Consider the following 20,122-nt stretch of genomic DNA (forward strand, 5'->3'; position numbering starts at 1 on the left):
AAAAAAAGGCAAATAAATGTGGTGGTTAGCTCGCCCAACTAAATAAGTACTCCCACGTCAGCGATCCGCTCAAAATTTCTAATTATAGGAAAAAAAAAGCGAAGTTTTAACGAAAAACTTACAGTACTGTTCACTTTAACGAAAAATTATATTTTTACACTAACAAATCAATCATGACACAATTCACTTTACCCTTTATTTTGTCCTTATCATTAAAACTCAAAATTTCAAACTCTTTTCATTAGTTTTCCTAAAAAAAAATTGTTAGGAACATTATTACAATCTAGTAATACTAGCTTATGTACATAGATGGTGAGTTTGATGTCTGCATGTGATTGACTTAAGACCATTTTTAAAAGAGATGCCAAATCATAAATGTCACTAATAAAATTTGAAGGCAAATAGAAGCTCCAACCGATATCTCAATTCTATGTTGATTGGCATATTTATTGTGTGGTGCAAATTTTGACATATGAGAAAATGATATGTAAAATTATTTTTTAAATGTTTTGTTGTGTGGTTCGTAGTAATGCACCAATTATAAATCATGAAACTTAGCTTTTATTTATTTGTTTTGAAGAGTGGATCCTCAAATATTGATTGAATAAGAAAAAACATATGGGTTGGAGCAAAAGAAATTTTGACACTGCCGCATAAGCCTTCAAATTTACATTTGACATATATTTTTTGACATCTCCATTGAAAATGTTTTTAAGTGGCTTAACTAAATCTCCACCCTCTCTCTCCGAATACCGTCGCCTCACCAAATAGATAAATGAAAGTTTTATACGAATTTCCATACTCACGATAATATTAATATTGTACCCGAAATCTTTTTTATTACAATAGAAGCAGCCGAATCATTTTATGCCTAAGCCTAACCCCGTTTAAAATTTTCTCATCAACCCTCACTAGTTACTTGAGCTAAACTCAAGGGCTTATTGTATCATGATCTTTACTTATCTGTTTTTCCACCATGATATTGCACTTATGTAGTTGTAAAATTTTATCTAGGTTTTATTTGTATCCCGACAAAATTCGTGTAGCTCAAGTATTTATCAGCATAAGTTATATATGAAAGTTACATATAAAGCACAAAGAGTCGTACTTATTCATTCATCATTCCATTTCACACATGCATACAGTACACACACATTACTAGACAAAATATACAGCTTACTCAACTAATCTCAGTAACTCCCACACTCCTTCATTGAATGCCAAAATTTAAGATGAAGGAGCACTTTCCTCCAAATTAGGTGAGAAACCCATGGCTGCCATTTCCCTCTCAAGAGAAAGAGAGACCGACAGAAAGTTGATAATATAGGGTTCTGTTCATCTGCATTTCCATTGGAATACAAGGGATATTATATCAATACACACTTGTAACTTATAAAACTTGTACGTAGGGAGGGATGGCCAACGACCTCTGCTAGCATTAATTATATATTTTGTCCGAGTTTCTCGTTTATATACAAATATATGTACGTATATGTTCATGAATGATAAGAGAGAATTGAGAGAGTGAAGGAGAATTAATAGACTGAAACGAAAGAAGAAGAAAAACCAACAGCTTTTTCAGCCTCCCATTTATTTCCCCCTCTTTTTTCTCCTCCTCTCTCGTATTATAAGTCTCATTTCCCTTTTCCTTTCCTTTTATTCATTGCCTCCCTCTCCTTCTTCTTGTTCTTGTACGATCTTCTTCTTCATCATGCACATTGTTGCCAAACCCTCGTCGATCCAGATGTCACAGTCCAAACCCTAGCCAGCTACATATTGATTTCCCTTGATAATTCTGATCTGGGTTTTCCTTCGTGTTTCGGTTTCGATCCGGGTTTCATGTTCTTGCTTCTCCGTACATTTTTTCTTGATCAGTTTAATTACTTGGGTTAGGGTTAATTATTGTATTAGTGGGAAGTGAAGTGGTTTAGATTACATTTTTTCTTGATCAGTTTAATTACTTGGGTTAGGGTTAATTATTGTATTAGTGGGAAGTGAAGTGGTTTAGATATTTTCAAGCGAGGGCTTGTTAATCAGTGATTAGATGGAGGCATCAACGGCTCTAATGATCCTATCAGCCATAGTGGCGTATTTAGTTTGGTTCAAGATGATCTCACGGTCAATGTACGGTCCACGTGTCTGGCCGCTGTTGGGTAGCCTCCCAGGTCTCATACAGAACGTGAACCGGATGCACGACTGGATCACCGACAATCTCCGCGCGTGCGGCGGCACGTACCAGACCTGCACCTGCGCCATTCCCTTCCTGGCGCGCAAGCAAGGGCTCGTGACTGTCACCTGCGACCCCAAGAACTTGGAGCACATTTTGAAGACTCGGTTTGATAATTACCCCAAGGGTCCAACCTGGCAAGCTGCGTTCCATGATCTGCTTGGCGATGGGATCTTCAACAGTGATGGTGACACGTGGCTGTTCCAGCGTAAGACGGCGGCACTGGAATTCACCACCCGAACGCTCCGCCAAGCCATGGCTCGGTGGGTGAGCCGAGCCATCGAGCTTAGGTTTTGCCCAATTCTTGAGGCGGCTCAAAACGAAGCCAAGCCGGTGGATCTTCAAGACCTCTTGCTTCGGCTCACTTTCGATAACATATGCGGGTTGACATTCGGGAAGGATCCACAAACGCTAGCTCTGGGCCTTCCCGAAAACGACTTCGCGAATGCTTTCGATCGGGCCACTGAAGCCACGTTGCAACGCCTTATCTTGCCCGAAATCATGTGGAAAATCAAAAAATGGCTCGGGCTCGGAATGGAAGTCAGCTTGAACCATAGCCTCCATCACATTGATAAATACCTATCCGGTATCATCAACGCGCGTAAGCTCGAGTTGGCAAGCCAACAACAAGGTCGTAGCAATGGGACCCCACATGATGACTTGTTGTCTCGGTTCATGAAGAAAAAGTCCTACTCGGACAAATTCCTTCAAGAGGTAGCACTCAACTTCATCCTAGCTGGACGTGACACGTCATCGGTTGCGCTGAGTTGGTTCTTTTGGTTGGTGATTCAAAGCCCACAAGTGGAGGAGAGAATCCTCTCTGAAATTTGCACCGTTCTGATGGAGACACGTGGTAGTGATACTTGCAAATGGGTGAAAGAGCCCCTATTATTTGAAGAAGTTGATCGATTGACATACCTGAAGGCAGCATTGTCCGAGACCCTAAGGCTTTACCCTTCCGTGCCACAAGACTCCAAGCACACAATCAAAGACGACGTTTTGCCGAGTGGGACGTTTGTTCCGGCAGGCTCTTCAGTCACATATTCCATTTACGGGATCGGTCGCATGAAGTTCATTTGGGGTGAAGATTGCCAAGAATTTAAGCCGGAGAGGTGGTTGTCTTCGGATGGCAAAAAAATGGAGGTACAAGATTCTTACAAGTTTGTTTCTTTCAATGCCGGTCCAAGAATTTGTTTGGGCAAGGATTTAGCTTACTTGCAAATGAAGTCGATTGCGGCGGCCGTGTTGCTAAGGCACCGGCTTGCGGTGGTGCCGGGCCACCGGGTGGAGCAGAAGATGTCCTTGACGTTGTTCATGAAGTATGGCCTCAGGGTTAACGTACACCCTAGGGATTTGACGCCTATTTTGGCTAAAATAGGCAAGGGGGACCCATGGGGAAAAGATGTTGAGATTGTGGTTTGAGAGGGCTGGCATATAAATTTGGTGGACCTTAATTTAATTAAGGTCACTGTCACATATAGCTCTTATAGTTTATAATATTAATTATATCTTATGGTATTAGTGCATATAGGAGAAAAAAAAAAGTGAAGAAATTAAGGCAGTTAATTGTGGACCTTATATTTTGAGTGAGTCTATATTATTGGCGAGTGACTTGAAACAAAATAATGTTTGTAGTGGTATTGTTAGCAAATAAATCACAATTTACTTCTTTGGTCAATTTGTATATAACCATTACATTATATATGTGTAGTTAATTAGATAAGTGTGATTTAATCTACTAAGTACCCATATTGTAGACGAATGTGATGATAATGCTATCACGTGACCAAGTAGTGATATATTTTCACTTTTTATGTGTCGTTTACATTCAAGGGCCAAACTATTCTTGAAAATTTTAATTTATGTGCTTAAATTGCTCTTGCAGGACATATTAACATGATGATTTAGACAGAACCTCCTTAGTTGTGTTTCATGGAAATTTTGTACAAAGTCATGAAATGGCAAAAATGGGTATTTTACAGAGTCTGACAAAGTTAATTAACATAAAACACAATTAACAGAGTGCTTAATTAATTCTATGGATCACAGGACCAGTGGTGCAATATAGTGAAATGCTTACTCTAACGAACAAATTTTGAAGTACTAAAATTGTTTAACCTATCAAAAGTTATAACAAGAAAGGAAATCCGTATGAAGATAACAAAATCGATCGGGAATTAAGAAGGTACGTATTCGAACTATAACTAGTTGCAGTTCTGAGATCATGATTGTGAATTAACATAATTAATCATGATCTGATAAAAAAAGTTCAGTAATCTTAATCTAAATCTAAAGACACCAAATTGGTCTATTGGCTTGTTGCCTGTTGAAGAAGAGAAAACATGAACATGGCTTCCGAAGGATCACAGTAAAATCGATAACAGCCTTCGCCTTCAAGCCTCTCCGATGCACAAACCCTACAGTTCAATCCCCATTGAAAATGTAGCTTTTTGTTGAGCTCCAAGGCTTGAAAACCAATCAATGCCTAGTGTTCGTGTAGCAATCTTCAATCGTAACTCCGAAGCCTGTTTTGGTCTCAACCCTGTTGACAAACTTGTTGCCCAAGTAAGGCAGAACATGGTTTCTAACCAAATCTATTGGAATCAATAGCCTTGCGTAGTATTCCAGGTTGCTTGCCGCCAACTTCTTCTTGACTTTCCAACGTCCCAGAGGTTCTGATAACACTACTGATTGTGTCTTTTTTTCGTCTTCTTAGCAGGCATTGTCTTAACATGTGGTAAATTTTGCGGATGAGCAGGGTCTGCCTCGACTTGTTTTCGCATGGTTGTGTCGTAATTCCCAGTCGGATCCCAAAGAACGAGAGCAGTGGAAAGTTTAGTATCTTAAGCCTCGACTTGTTACCCAATGACATGTCATGAACTAATAACAATGCAGCATTAAGTAATAGACATTAAGCCGTAATTTATTTTTAATTAGTATCTTAATCCTTAATGTAGTAATTAAAGATACGTTAGGGTAATTGGGACGAAGAAAATATTTGGAATCAATCCAAACGTGCTCACTGTGTCTATTTTTCTAATAGACTTGACTTGATTGCTAACAGCCAACTTTATAAATTGTGAAAGTTGAAATGAAAGGGGACTAAAGTGAAAATTATATCAAACTACGGAGGATCAGGATTAAGCTAAACGCACAGTTGAGTAGCCCCGGATATGACTGTAGATTTAGCTTTAGAAGATACAGTATTTTTTTTTTCTTTTTGGACAAACAATATTATCTATGTGAGGGAGTTGGCTCAACCTCACTCTGGGCTAGACATAATAATGTGGTTCAAATTCACCTTTGTCGAGAATCAAATTTAAGACCTCTCACTTACAAGTGGAGATGAATACTATCAGACTATAATACTAAGTGACAGCTTTAAAAGATATAGTTAAATTTGCTTGTTTTGGTGCGTGACACTTTTTTTGTTTCCACCAGGTTGGAAGCCCAGACTTTTACTGAGACCGCAATAATAGTGAACAGTATACGAACCGAGTGTGGATGCAAATTTCTTCCTCCTTGATCTTGGACAAAATTGCACCTACAAAACAAATAACACCTTAGGTTAAGGCCAAGAGCCTCACGCGCCCACGATGAATTGGGGGGGGGCTTTGGCCGAAGAACATCCGATGCCAAAGTTAGAATTTAGAGAGAAAAATGTTTGAGAGTTTTGGAGAATTTTAGCAAGAGTGTGAAAGTGTGTTTTGGAGAAAATATGAGCCTTTTTATAGGAGAATGGCCGGCCTCTTTGGGTGAGAGAGGACCGGCCACCTAGCACCTTTTGTGGGCTAGGTTATTGATTTAGGTTGAATTTAGGAGTTATGAGAATAATTGACTAATTAATTTAGCAAATAGAATTATTGCCGAATTAACTAGCTAATTAATATGACAAAATAGGTAAATATGGTGAAATCAACAAGGGTGGCCGGCCCTTTGGTATTTTAGGGTATACTTTGTGGTTAATTGGGTGATTTAATTGACATTTAATGGATTAATTAGCCAATTAACATATTTTTGGATTTAATATTTTGAAGGTTATGTAATGATGGCTAATTGTTTAGCTAAAAGAGGGAAAAAGAGGTAAGAAATATATGGAATGAAATAGGTCTTACCTATTTTGGGCATTTCTGACTTGGTTGAGGATGATTGCTTGCTACTCGTGCGTAGGAATCTTGATACACCCCAAGGGTATTTTTGTCTTCTTTATCCAAAAATCCACGTGTTGCCTTGTGGTTATTTTTGGGCTCCACAAATGCCCCTACACCTGTTGGGCTGCTCGCAGAAAAGGGCAATAGGTGTAGAAATTTTCTTATCTTGGGAAACTTTTGAATTGGTTCCTATTTTGACGATGATTCTCTCTTTTAATATGAAATTAGATCCTTCTAGCAAAGGAAAATAAATTTCTCTCAAAGCCTATTTAAGTCCACCTTAAGTGGGTTATTAAATCAACTTTGGAGAGTGATTTATTCTACCCTACAAGAGAGAGAGAGCTTAGAGGATATTTGTTCCCCCTCCTCTAGCAATCTTCTACATCTTGCCCGTGCAAAGGACCGTCTTTCGTTGTTTTCTTTGTCTTCTCCGTGTCGCACCAGTGTAATAAAAACTTAATTTCTTCTTGTCTTCTTCTTGGATAGTGTTGTCGTGGGGCAGTCGTCGGGGTGTGCGACACGTCGGCTAGCAGGGGCCAGGAATCGGTTCGGCATGGGCCGATAAGGTGTTGTGGCAAGGACCACTGCTTTAGGCTGCTCGGCTTGGCTAAAGCAAAGGGCAGCTTGTGCGGCTGTGGTCGTGGATTGTGGCGCTGAGGCGCAGTGCTAGGCGAGTCGCGTGGCTTATGTCCTTTGGGCTCTTAGACCTGACACGGGCCAGGCTGGCGATTGAGAGAGATGAGGAGGTTATGAGCCTCATGGGTTGCTGAAATGTTGGGCATGCAGACCTCTTGCCTGCTAGTCTGATAGAAAAAATGAGGAAAAAACCAATATGGGTTGAGTTCATCTGCTGAGTACCGTGAATATCGTTGGCTGCTTAGTTCTCTTCGCCGGGAGAAATGTGGGTTGCTTTCTCGAGAAAAGGTAAAGAGGACCAAGGCGGATACTTTGGCTCGTCTGATTGCTATCATGGAACCTACTGTGAACGAAGGTGGAAAGAAAAGATATTCCTCGTCTGCTCAAGAGATGCTAGTTAAGAAAGAACTGAAGACTTAATCCGCTGCTCGTGAGGGTCCTTCTATTGTCGAGAGGCCTGTGATTGACATGACTTCTTCCAATGGGAAGAAAAATGAGGCTGCTAGATCTGAGCCTATGGCGCTTGCTATGTCGAGAATGGCTAATTCGATTGTTAATAGTATTGCTCAATGTGGAGGTCTTGTCATGCCCCTATTGTCGAAGTCTGTGCCAAGATGTCGGTTGGGAGCTAAGTCCGGTTCTCATTTGGAAAGGCTTGCTATTATGAAGAGCGAGAAGATGGACTCTGCTGCTAAAGTGGCCCTAAGGCCCACTTCCTCTACTGTTGAGACTGATTCACCTGTTGGGAATGAGGAGAATGCTCGTGTGGGCAGCTGTGAGAAATCCACTAAGCTTGCTTTTAGGGAGACTGCTGAGATCTGTATGCTCTTGAAACCAGATCTGCTTGAAGACATGGACGCTTTTGCCAAGTTTGTTGATGGTGTTAGAAAGGTTTGTTTGCCCAAGTTCCACTGTGAAGCATATAACCTAATATAGAAGGACTGCTCTGCTTGCTATGATGCATATATAGCAAGGCTGCCAAGGAGACGGTGAAGATTATGACAGCTGAAGCTTATTCCTTATTCGAGGAGATCAAGAGGTTGGACTCTGAGCTCGTTGCTTTGAATGGGTCTAATATTTCTGCCCTCACTTCTCTGCAGCTTGAGACCGCTTGCTAAGTGATTGTTGTCTTGAAGACTAGTCTTGATGCGATCCAAGTTAAGTATGAAAGTGCAGGAAAGGAGATTGGATGTTACATACCTTATATTCAAGATCTTGAGTTTGCAGTTTCTGAGCTTCATTTTGCTACTTATGCAAAGGATGAATAGTTGATTGCTGCTTATAATCAAGTGATCCACTTCAAGATAATCGTCGATAGGCTTGAACCCCAAGTGTTGGAACTTCGAGGTGTACTGAAGATCAACGAAAGTTTGAAGAAGGAAGTGGATAAGCTGCAGCGCGTCCGTGTTGGTCTTCTCGAGGGGAATGAGCAGTTGAAGGGTGAGAATGGTGGGTTCGAGGTTTCAAGACCTTCTCTATTTCTCTGGAAGACTTGCTTGTTTTTACTTTTAAGGCTTCTATTGGTGAAGTAGTGAAGAAGTTGGTGCCTAGGCTAGGGCAGCCGGGGGTGAAGCGCTGGATGATGCCGCTGCTGAGAGCGTCACTGCTGCTAAATGTGTGGTGATCGAGTAGTTGTGGGATGTCCAAGCTGCTGGAGTGTAGTCTTCTAGGTAGCCTTTAAGATTTTCTTTGTTTTTCCTTATAGTTCTTGTTTTTCTTGAACTCCTTTGGCATTTTCAAGTTATTTATAAACATTCTTCATTTGCTTTCTTCATCTTCGCTTCTTTTGTTCATGCCCTAACCTTTAGACTTTATAGACCAATGGCAGGCATGCTACTTTTCTATAAGCAGACAGGCCCGTGTAGTCTATGCAGCCGTAGGTGTTGGTATAGAACTTTGCAAAGTTGTTAGCCATAGGGTTGGTAGCCGGATGCCTTACTTACAGAAGCAGACAAATTCGCATAACCACTAGGCTGTTAACCTTGGCTTTCTCCAATTCCGTAGGTTGTGTAGCAAATATCATAACACTTTAGGACTTGGTGTAAGTTGTTCCGCACTTGGCAGAGGTGAAGCTTATCGACTACGTAGCATGTCGGCAGTGGATAAAGCTTTGTATATGCATGCTAGCTTGTTTAACTTTTCACGAGAATGTGCGGTTGTATAAGTCTACTATAACTTTACTGCTCGAAGGGCAAGCCGTAGACAGTCTTCTGGAAACCGTAGGCTATCTTAGTGCACTCGGTAGCAGCTTTAGGACTTGGTGTAAGTTGTTCCGCACTTGGCAGAGGTGAAGCTTATCGACTACGTAGCATGTTGGCAGTGGATAAAGCTTTGTATATGCATGCTAGCTTGTTTAACTTTTCACGAGAATGTGCGGTTGTATAAGTCTACTATAACTTTACTGCTCGAAGGGCAAGCCGTAGACAGTCTTTTGGAAACCGTAGGCTATCTTAGTGCACTCGGTAGCAGCTTTAGGGTTCCAAGGCAGCCGTCTATTGGATGTACTGCGTAATGTGCCCCCTCCGTCTCTAGGGCCCGGTTCCCCACGGATTAGGCCAAGAAACCCAAAATCCTTCAGTTAGCTAAGCCTTGAAAAATACCATTATAGCTACTTCTAGGAATCCGGCTCAAGCCATTGTGCACCTAGTTATACTAGGACAGCCAGGCTCATCAACGTCTGGATATTCGGAGTGTAGGGTTTATCCTCCCGTCTTTGAAAGCTGACCTATGTGGGTGTCAAGGAATTGGTTTACCCTCTCGCACTAGAGAGCATGGTTGGTCCCTCGAGGGGTGCAATTCCTGCGATGAGTCCCTAAGAAGGGCGCGATCTTCTTTTGAAGTGCATGAGTGATCAGTTGTTGTAAGCATGCAGCTGAGCCAAGTTGTTATTACTTCTGAATTCCTCATTGAAAAACGAGCGAAACGAACGAGAACTTAGCTGTAAGGTAGGAACTGCATAATAACTGAATAGTTCTCAGCTTGTGAGGTGGTCCCCGTCAAGCTGCTTGAGTCTTCGGGCTTTGATGTAGTGAGATGTCACACATGGTACTTCCTCAGATTGTATGCGACCCATTGCTTTTCGATCTTTTTGTCGTTTCATGGTGGCGAGGATGTAATTTGTGGATGCAAATTTCTTCTTCCTTGATCTTGGACAAAATTGCACCTACAAAACAAATAACACCTTAGGTCAACGCCAAGAGCCTCACGCGCCCACGAAAACTGATGCATTAAAGAGGTTATAATGTTAGAGCTCTGAATTATATTTTCTCTTTGAAAATGCCATTTTGATTAACCCATTAGTTAGTAAATTATAAGGTCTAACGTTTTCACCTTTCAATTAGCTTATTCCTTATTGCATAGTAAAAAAGTGGAAATTGTTGCAGTCCTATTGGAATAGGAATGTGATTGTATAAATCCTAGTAGATATGGGAATGTATCTTATATTCCTATTAGGAGTAGATTACCTATTAAATGTTGTAATCCTAAAGGGTAAGGAATTAACCTTCCCTACTACTGTAAATAAAGGCACAATGAGATGAAATAACACACACTTCACAATTACACATCTCTCTCTTCTTCTCTCTATGCCGCACCTTTTCTCTCTATGGTCTCCATAATTGTTCAGTAAATTATGCCTACAACACGTTATCAGCACGTTCTTGATGTTGCGCTAAAGAGAGTTTATTCTTCAATTAGGGGAGTATTACATTTTAATCATTCTTTTTATGATTAGTTTATTATTTTGAATTGATCTACATGCTATTGATTCAATTTAATTTTTCTGTGTTGAATGTGATACAACGCATTGAAGATGCAATTCCGGGTTATAGAGAATGATCTTCTACAAATTCAAGGGCTTTAATTTGTTTTCTGCTAATTAGGTACGCTTAAAATAAAGTAAGATATTTGAAACAACCATGAAGCATGAAAACATTCCCCATGATGCATGAACCCCCCTATATTTATATTTTCCTTCCGAGATATATATTGTATATGTTCATATATTTGTTAATATATATATATATATATATATTTGTTTGTTTCATGCATCGCACAATTAAATTGTTATGTGGAATATGTGAGTCAAAGTATTAAATTAAATTAGAAGCAATTCTAGGGTTTCTTAATCTTAAAACCTACATATGTCGAAAAAAATTTAGGAATGGTATGGCACCACTCCTTGTGGCACAAATTGGGCAGCAGCCCTCTGGGCTTTGCTGCACCCACATGGACCTTGATTGTAGCTTTGCTATGAGCATATACACACCCATGCCTTTTTGAACCTTCCTCTGCTCTCGGCCTATGCTAACAAGTTGTCATGCTTGCTGGGCTACTGTCCCGCATGCACTAAGGCTTATAGCTTACTCCGGTATCAGCCCATATACATGGGTTTGGTCCTTGCATGACGCTAGCCCACTGTGGCTGGGCTCCCGTGCATTAACAGGCCAGCAAATCTGCTGGGCTTTGTCCTGTGCCATCCTCGAGGCCCAACCTTGAAACCCAGCTGCGACTGGGGTTTCTCCTTCACTCCGTGGCCTGAAGTTCACACTCGAGGCCCTTTTTTAGGCCATGCCTTTTACTTAAGGTACCCAACCCGAGCCCAATTATCTTTTGGGGCAAATTGATTGACCCACATGATATTATTTTAGCATTCTAAATAGTATTAACTAGTATGTTAATATTATTTAGCTTCTACAATCGACCCTGTTTGGTCCCGATCTATTGAATTAATTAAAAACGACCTGCAGTCCATTAATTTGATAATGAATCCAAAATTATTGACCTGAAGATCACTTTTGGACATTAACGATTCAATAATTTATTTTTATACTTTGAACCATTGACCTACTTTCGTAGTAACGAAGCTCTCACACTTGAGTTCTCGAAGAACCTCAAATCCACTACACTTAGATGTATATTGCATTATGTGTTTCTTGCATAAACCTCTCTTTTATGAACTAAACGTTCATAAACTAAATTGAACCTATAGTTTCAAATTTAGTGCCTTTGAAACCCGAAGTTTTTGTAAAACAATACACCCATGAAAACCCGAATGTTTCATGAAAACCATGTCTTAGAACCCGAATGTTCTAACTTTGATGCTTATGGATGATTTATTCCTATAACACCAATCACAATCTTGTTCCCTCCAATTCAATGGATTGTCGAACTGTCACAAGTTTGATTTCCCTGATTTAGATGTTTCTATTAGAAACCACTTTATGTGGGTACAAGACGTGAATCTCCACTTGACTATCAAGAAGCTAAGAAACCATTATAGCCAACAATGGCAAGGAAGAGCTGAATAAGCCTCCGCCATGATCTTCATTCGAAGACTTGTGCTTGAAGCACTACAAATGGAAATACCTCATGAACGAGGATTCCATGGCTCTTTGGCTCGCTTCTATGGACCGTTTAATCATGAAAGACATTGCCTGAAGCACACCATGATTACGTCCATGAATGAGTACAATTCTAAAGTTTATAAATCCGATCAAATTTTGACTAGAGAATACTTTTCTCGTCCTTCGTGTTTCTAGTTCGCCCCTGAAGCAGCAGTGTAGAAAGAGGAAGTTTACCAAATTCTCGGATCTGATTACTACCACAAATATGGAGAAAGGTATGAACCCAGTTCGGCTAGAGTCTACCGAATGGCTCGACCCAGTTCGGTCAAAGCCTAACCGAATGGTGATGCACTGCTTGGCAGGGATACACCGAATGACATACTCTCTCACAATCCAATTTGGAGTTTGTTTTTACAACATATGGTAGAATCAGGGCCTGCCAAGGTGTGGCATCATGCCCGAAGTGTGATCCTTGGCATCTAAGACCTAAAACTTCAAGAATAAGGGATAATATTCCCAAATCTTAACCCTGTAGAATCTACTTCCGTCTTGATGAAATAGATAATTGGTTATGCACCTGTTCGTGCCCCTACCAATGTTGTTAAGGAGTACCATTCTAGTAGTCAATATGTGAGACTAATTTTGCTACACCAAACATCGTTAGAAGAGCAGAAATTTGACATGGATGGCCTTGTTGGCCGGATCCACCCTCGTAACTTTGGTTTACTTTGTGAACATTTTTTCATGTTCTTGGATTCAAGTTTGGTGTATGTTTTACTTATGGATAATCTTATTGATATTGTCCTCGAATATGAGTTAATTGAATCATGTTTCTTAATACGTGTGACCAATTCAATTAAACAAGTGATTAGGTAGGAATGTGGGAAAGTTAGTTGTCTGGATGAATGCATACTACGCACACTAACTTTACACCTAAATCACATCTCTAACACTGACTTCAAGTCTATCCAACCTGATTAAGAGCATTGGCACGCTCCTTGTTGTATGAATGGTACTATATCACCATTTAAGAGACTTTAAATTCTCCCTGACGTTGAGTTTTTTAAGGATATTTGAGATGACAATGATCATAAATGAAACCACTGAAGAAAATAAAGTGAAATATCTTTGCACCACCTTCAAAAATGAGCCTGAAGCTTTGATTTGGGGCCAATGGGTTGTCTTCCAATTGGAAATACACCACATGTGGCCGGCCTGGAGCCTGTTGATTGAGCAGTTTACTTGCTTTGGCACGACCTTTTGGGACACTTAGGTCGAACAATGATGCTACAACATATCTCCTTATCTGAAGTAAGGATATTGTGCCTATAAGCACACTTTGTCAAGCATGCTCATTAAGGAAATTGATTTTCTATATCATTCCTTGCAAAGATACGACATGACTTTCTTTTCACAGTGGATTCAAGGGAATATATGTGGACAATATAAATACTTATGGTTTTGGTTGATGAATTGACAAATTGGTCACATGTCTGTCCATATACATTACTGCTAAACCTCCTGGCCTATTAAGGGTTCACCGCCCTACTTATCCCTTAAGGTCATTGAGACTGGATAATGACGGAGAGTTTATATCGACGATTTTCGATAAAGTATTGCATGTATTTTGGGTTTATGATTGAACATAGAATTCCCATGTTAACCCCAAATAGCCTCGCTTAGCGATCATAAAGCGCAAATTTAAATGATCCCCCGAATTTTGGTATAAGTACCACTTTTTCGATTTCTGCCTAGGGCTATGCAATCCTTGTACGCAGTTATGTTGGTCCGCCTTGAGACCCATTGACACCCAACCTATATGACATTACAGTTGGTTACTGGGTACGAACTTGACGATTTTCGTATTTACGTATTTGGGTGTGCATTCCATGTGCTAAGTTGCGCCGCCGCAACGTACCAACATGGGTCCTCAAAGAAGGATGTGTATCTTTTGTCGATCATGATTCTCCTTCACACTAGCTCCCTTAGAGCCCTTGCACGTGATCTCTTTACTGCTCATTTGCAGGTTGTCACTTTAATGAGATAATCTTTCCGCCATTAGAGGGTGATAAGAACGTCAGCGTTTCTGGAGAACGGTCCGAATTTGCATGGACGTTGCCCACTATGTCTCATCTTAATCCTCATACCGCACAAGTGTGATAAGCAAGTGTGATGAATTCTAGTTTTTAGAATGTTGCTCCAGATGTATTTCTTTGATCTAGCTAAAGTGACGAGTTCATATACCAGTTGCAAACATGCCTGCAAGGATAGACGTACTTAACGGACATCGAGTTAACATCCTTGGAGGATGTGTCGCCTCTATTGGATGGTTTAGATGCCCCTGTTGGATGGTCCGGTACACCGGCAGATAGCCAATCAATTTGTCTTAACCTGGAGCACGACAGATCATTCGGTTCGTAAGATTCACTTCCCTAGAAGAGGAAGACACGGCACAACAATGAATCTAAACTCAATCGCTATCTTAAATCATTTCCATCTCATGAGATTAATCCGGATTACTCCCGAGACTTGAAGTTCTTGGTCCAGTATACTAGTTTGGATGAGCTAAATGGAATTGAAATAAGATTATCATCGATGATATTTTCACTTATATGGTAGCTACCGACATAAATGAAAAGCGATGATATTGAACTATGTTCTGTTGATTAAGTGGCAACGTAGAAATGATTGGACAACTAAAATTACACTCCAAGTCAAATTTCTTACCAAAGTATGTATTGGGCCTGTTGTTCCTACATTGCCCAAGGTAACCCTGTTGTGTTACAAGTGGGAAAGGAAGCGTTATGAGATGAACGAAATAATGCGATATGATGCACGCCTTACGACGCAAGGTTTCTCTCAAAACGTCCTATGATTGATAGCAGCATTATGAAATGTGGTTAGTGTTTTCTCCGTGGGGATATAGATATGGAGATTTACATGTAAGTTCCCGAAGAATTACATGGACTAGTTCAAATAGTTCCAAAACCACGAAACACCCTATTAACTCGTTTTGAGGCGTTCACTTACAATCCAACGGATGTGGTGTACCCGTCTAAGTGATTATTTGATCAGTCAGGGATATGAATTATGCCCTTGCATGTTAAACTATGAAGTCTTATTCCGAATTGCTAGAGTTACAGTTTATGTCATTAACACGAATCTCACTAAGACTTCGGAAGAGCTTGAGAAAACTGCCTTGCACCTGAAGATGATCTTAGGAAAACTCGTTTATGCCTTAACCTGAAGTTCAAGCGTTATTCTGATGGTACCTTGGTCTACCAGTCAAACTACACCCCGAATGTGTTACTTTTGAGTATACCTTTGATCGTCCATACGTCATATGCAAACGAGACCCTTGAAGAGGTTATGAAATCCGAAATTCCATATCTAAAGTTTAACTTTGCGCTTCGTTGTACTTAGCTCATTGTATTTAGACAGGACATCTCATTCGTTGTTGATCTTGGTAAAGATACAGCACTGCGCCTACACGTAACCACTGAATTGGTATTAAAGACGTACAATGAAGGTACTATGAGGGAAAATCCTAATGCATATCGAGAGGATCCAACCCCTTGATCCTCGAAATGATGCTTGCCTTGTTAGTTATGCTAATGCAAGTTACTTATCAAACCCGCACAAGGCAAAATCCCCAAATGGTTATGTCTTTACCGTTAGGGATATCGCAATATCTTGGAGGTCCATGATATGACCTTAGTTGCAAAATATTTGAATCTTTCCAGAACTCACCTCACTTCACTACGCCACAAGTGAGACATGATTAAGAGTTCTTGTTGAGTATATTCGAAGTACTTGCTATGTTTTCATCCATCGTTGAGTCCCGACGACGATCCATGAAGACTATGCTGCATGTATCCACCTGACCAAGACATGATGCAACAACAAAGTCAACGCCAAGACATATTGCGTCTACATCTACATCAACAGAGCATCAGAAGATTGAAGTCATGCAAGCCGATCCCAGACAACCTTGCCGACCTCTACACGATGTCACTGTCGAAGTCAACCTACCAGAAGCTTGTCCGAGGAATTGGTATGACTAACTATCATATGCAATGCTTATAGTTCTCATTTGGAAGTTATGACAAACTCAGGGGGAGTATCCAAAAGTATACTCACTTGATCTTAATGTACTATTTTCCCTACAATTAGGAGCATTTTTCCCACTAGATTTTTGCTACCTCACTAGGTTTTAACAAGGTACCTATCCTGGGCTGATCATACCCTTGAGCGCTCTTCTACTTGCATCCAAAAGACGTATAATTTTGACTTAATGCAACTTCTCATTTTTCTCCTTAGTCTATGGGTTTTTTCTCCCACCTTGGGTTTTACCATAGCAAAGGTTTTGTGAGTTTTACTTTTTATGCATTCTTCTGTTGATTTGAGACTCGCATTCCCTCATTGTGCTGACGACTTCATCAACTGTACTTGCTTCATCACTGAAGACCCGATGGGCCATTTACTTGAGTATTTACACACTCAAGGGGGAGTGTTGCAGTCATATTGGAATAGGAATGTGATTGTGTAAATCCTAGTAGATATGGGAATGTATCTTATATTCCTATTAGGAGTAGATTATCTATTAAATGTTGTAATCCTAAAGGGTAAGGAATTAACCTTTCCTACTACTATAAATAAAAGCACAATTGGGTGGAATAACACACACCTCACAATTACACATCTCTCTCTTCTTCTCTCTATGCTGCACCTTCTCTCTCTATGGCCTCCATAGTTGTTCAGTAAATTATGCCTACAACGGAAATCAATTTAATGACCATTTATTCATTTACATTCAGCTATTAAGAGATTGCTAATGCAATGCTCTTAATATCTTAACGTTATATTTGAGTCCTTATACATCTTCCATGGATCTAGCCTTCGAAAAAAAAAAATCTTTCTTTCATTTGAGTCCTTATATATCTTCAATGGATCTAGCCTTGGGGAAAAAAAAAATCTTTCTTTCTTGGAAATCCTTTGAGTCTTTGACCTTAGAAAAGAAAGAACTTGATCTTCCTCTCCTCTCCTAATTCATTGTATTTTTCCAAATGCTATTATAATTTTCACTTCTATAACAAAGGAAAGAATTGAGTTGTTTACTCGATCCAAGTCTTGTGAATGTACGCTTATAAGGATTATAGGTTGTTGTATCTTGGAGGGTAGGGCGTCATATCTTGCTACACCGAGACATTGTCTTAGAGGGACGAAATATACTATTAAGGATAGTGATTACATGCCGCAAGCTAAAATATTGTTCTAATCAAGTATGAAACGGTTTCTAGCCTACAAAAGATAAATATTTTATCGTATTTGGTTTATTTTATTTGATAGATTGTGGTACTAATATTGTGATAATACCAATATTAATTTTATGTGATTTGTTGTAGGAGAAGTAGCATCCACATCGCCAATATTTTCCAACACAAAGTTGCCTCACTAGCACTCTTTTGAAATCCACACTGAGAAAAGTGAGAGTCTAATTCTCCAAACATGATTTTGGTGCTTGTTTCAAACCATATAAGACTTTGTGCAGCTTGTAGACTTTGTCTTTTTCTTTCACAATGAGACCTTCAAGTTGATCTAGATAAACTTTTTCTTACAGTACTTCATTCAATAAAGCAAACTTTACATCTAATTGGTACAATTTTCAACTCTTCTATGTAGCCAGAGCAATAAGGGTTCCAATTGTATCAAGTCTTGCCACAAGAGAAATTGTCTCATTGTAATCAACTTGTGATTTCTGTGCGTACCTTTTTACCATAAGCTTTAATTGCCTTGTTTTTATGCATTGAAACATCAACATTCAACTTGGTCTTATACACTTATTTAATCTGAATCACTGGTCTATCAGTTGGTCTATTAACAAGCTCTCAAGTGTTGTTTTTCTCTATCATAGAAATTTCATCCTTCATAGTTTTCTTCCATGATTCTTCCAATGTAACATCTTCATAACTTTTAGGCTCAATAATGCAGAGATTGCAATGTCATAAACTTCCACCAGTACAAAAAACACTTTGCGCGATGCAGGTCCTTCATCGTGCAAAGTAAAAAAACGTCGCGCAAAAATTAGCCCAACAAACCTTCGCTGTGTGCCAAGGCAGTGACAATAGGGTTTGTGCAACGAAGAAGTAACCTACATCGCGCAAAGTAGTTTTGTGTGATGCAGGTCCTACGTCGCGCAAAACTACCTTGATCGACAAAGAAGTAACATACGTCGCACAAAGTAGTTTTGCGCGACGTAGGACCTGGGTTGCGCAAAACTACTTTGTGCGACGTCGGTTGCTTCTTCATCACGCAAACCCTTTTTTTTTATGGCAAAAATATTTTTTATTTAATTTTTAATAAATATTATAATTAAATTCCAAACAATAATTAATAAGCCAAGAAAAAGTATTTAATTATAAAAATATATGAAAATGTACTTACAAGATGTCCGAACAAAAAAGAAAAAACTACAAGTAGTCTTCTAGGTTTGATGCTTAATGTTTTCTTCTATTACAAATTCTCTCCAAGTAAGATTAATTGGTTAAACTGAATTATCAATTAAAATGTACTTCTATTGATAATTTCAGGGAGTAACACAATCATCGGCATGCCATGCATGAGTTAATTCAACTTTAAGCTCACGCAACCGAGACACATATTCCTGGCCCGTGATGACCTTGCCATCCTCTTCTGCAAATTTTCCTGGATCTTCTAGTTCCTCCAAATGCAAACTTATCGAAGATTTCTCATGTGCTGTAAATTCATATCAGTAAAACAAATCAAAGTGACCGTCATAGCTGCTCTAGTTGGGCAACAAAAATACTTGTGAAAATAATACTTGTTCCAAAAAATTATTGGAACAAAGCAAAGGAGGCTGACATATTTTTCCTGCCTTTCGTCATGTCAGACATCTGTAAGTAATAAGAAAAAGGAAAAGAAGATAGGTTACAGCTTTCAGTGAGAAACTTAAGGAAGTAAATAGCTTTCAATGAAGGTTCAGAAAAAGATATGTGCATGAGCAACGTTGTTAAATTACAAATTTTGAAAAATTAAAATAAATTGGCATTCAATTGATAGATTGAAGACATACTTACTAGATCCATCCCCAACAAGCGGAAGAAAGCCATATTTTTTTTGCAAAAAAGGCCCAGCAATTCAAAATCCGATCCTCAGTACTAACCATCACAGCAGGTCTCAAAATGGTGGCCTATTGATGAAACTGAATGTTAGACACTGCTCCTTAAAGAAGCATGCAAATATACAAGAAGGAAAGGAAATAACTCTACCTCAGGCAATTCACTTAAAACAGCTTCCTCTGCAACAACTTTAGTCCTTAGGAATCTGGAGGGAGACGAGGAAGATGCCCCCAAGCAAGAAACTTGAATAAATCTCATGAGAACCTCATGTTCTTTGGAAATTTGTAGAAATATAGAGATTAAAAAGAAGACCGATGTGTCAATAGAACTTTACGGGAATTTATCTCTTGTATTACTTCTTTAGAAATATATACATGTACAATCAGTGTTCAACAAGGAAACAAAATAAAGCTTATAAACAAACCTACTTAATAAAGGACTCCTAGTATTTACATTCCTTTTTTTCCTAATATTGACTCATGACTAACACTCCCCCACAAGTTGGTGCATAGATATCACACATGCACAACTTGACAAGTGAGTCATCAAACTTTCGACTACATACTGCATGAGTTAGAACATCTGCAAGTTGCTCCTTCGAATTCACAAAAAGTATTGACACAA

The 20,122-nt window shown here is 39.4% G+C and overlaps 1 protein-coding gene across 1 annotated transcript; it reads left to right on the top strand.

Moving 5' to 3' along the window:
• The first annotated feature begins 1,365 nt into the window (after window positions 1–1,365).
• On the top strand, window positions 1,366–3,905 carry LOC125479980 (cytochrome P450 86A22-like). Its single transcript, XM_048590166.1, has one exon. It carries the CDS (start codon window positions 2,045–2,047, stop codon window positions 3,647–3,649), a length of 1,605 nt encoding a protein of 534 aa, XP_048446123.1. The 5' UTR covers window positions 1,366–2,044; the 3' UTR covers window positions 3,650–3,905.
• Window positions 3,906–20,122: the final 16,217 nt, after the last annotated feature.

Source organism: the organism of the source record quoted next, unplaced genomic scaffold, assembly GCF_019419815.1.
Source record: "Pyrus x bretschneideri cultivar Hongxiangsu unplaced genomic scaffold, Pyrus_bretschneideri_v1 Contig30, whole genome shotgun sequence".
Taxonomy (NCBI): domain Eukaryota; kingdom Viridiplantae; phylum Streptophyta; class Magnoliopsida; order Rosales; family Rosaceae; genus Pyrus; species Pyrus x bretschneideri.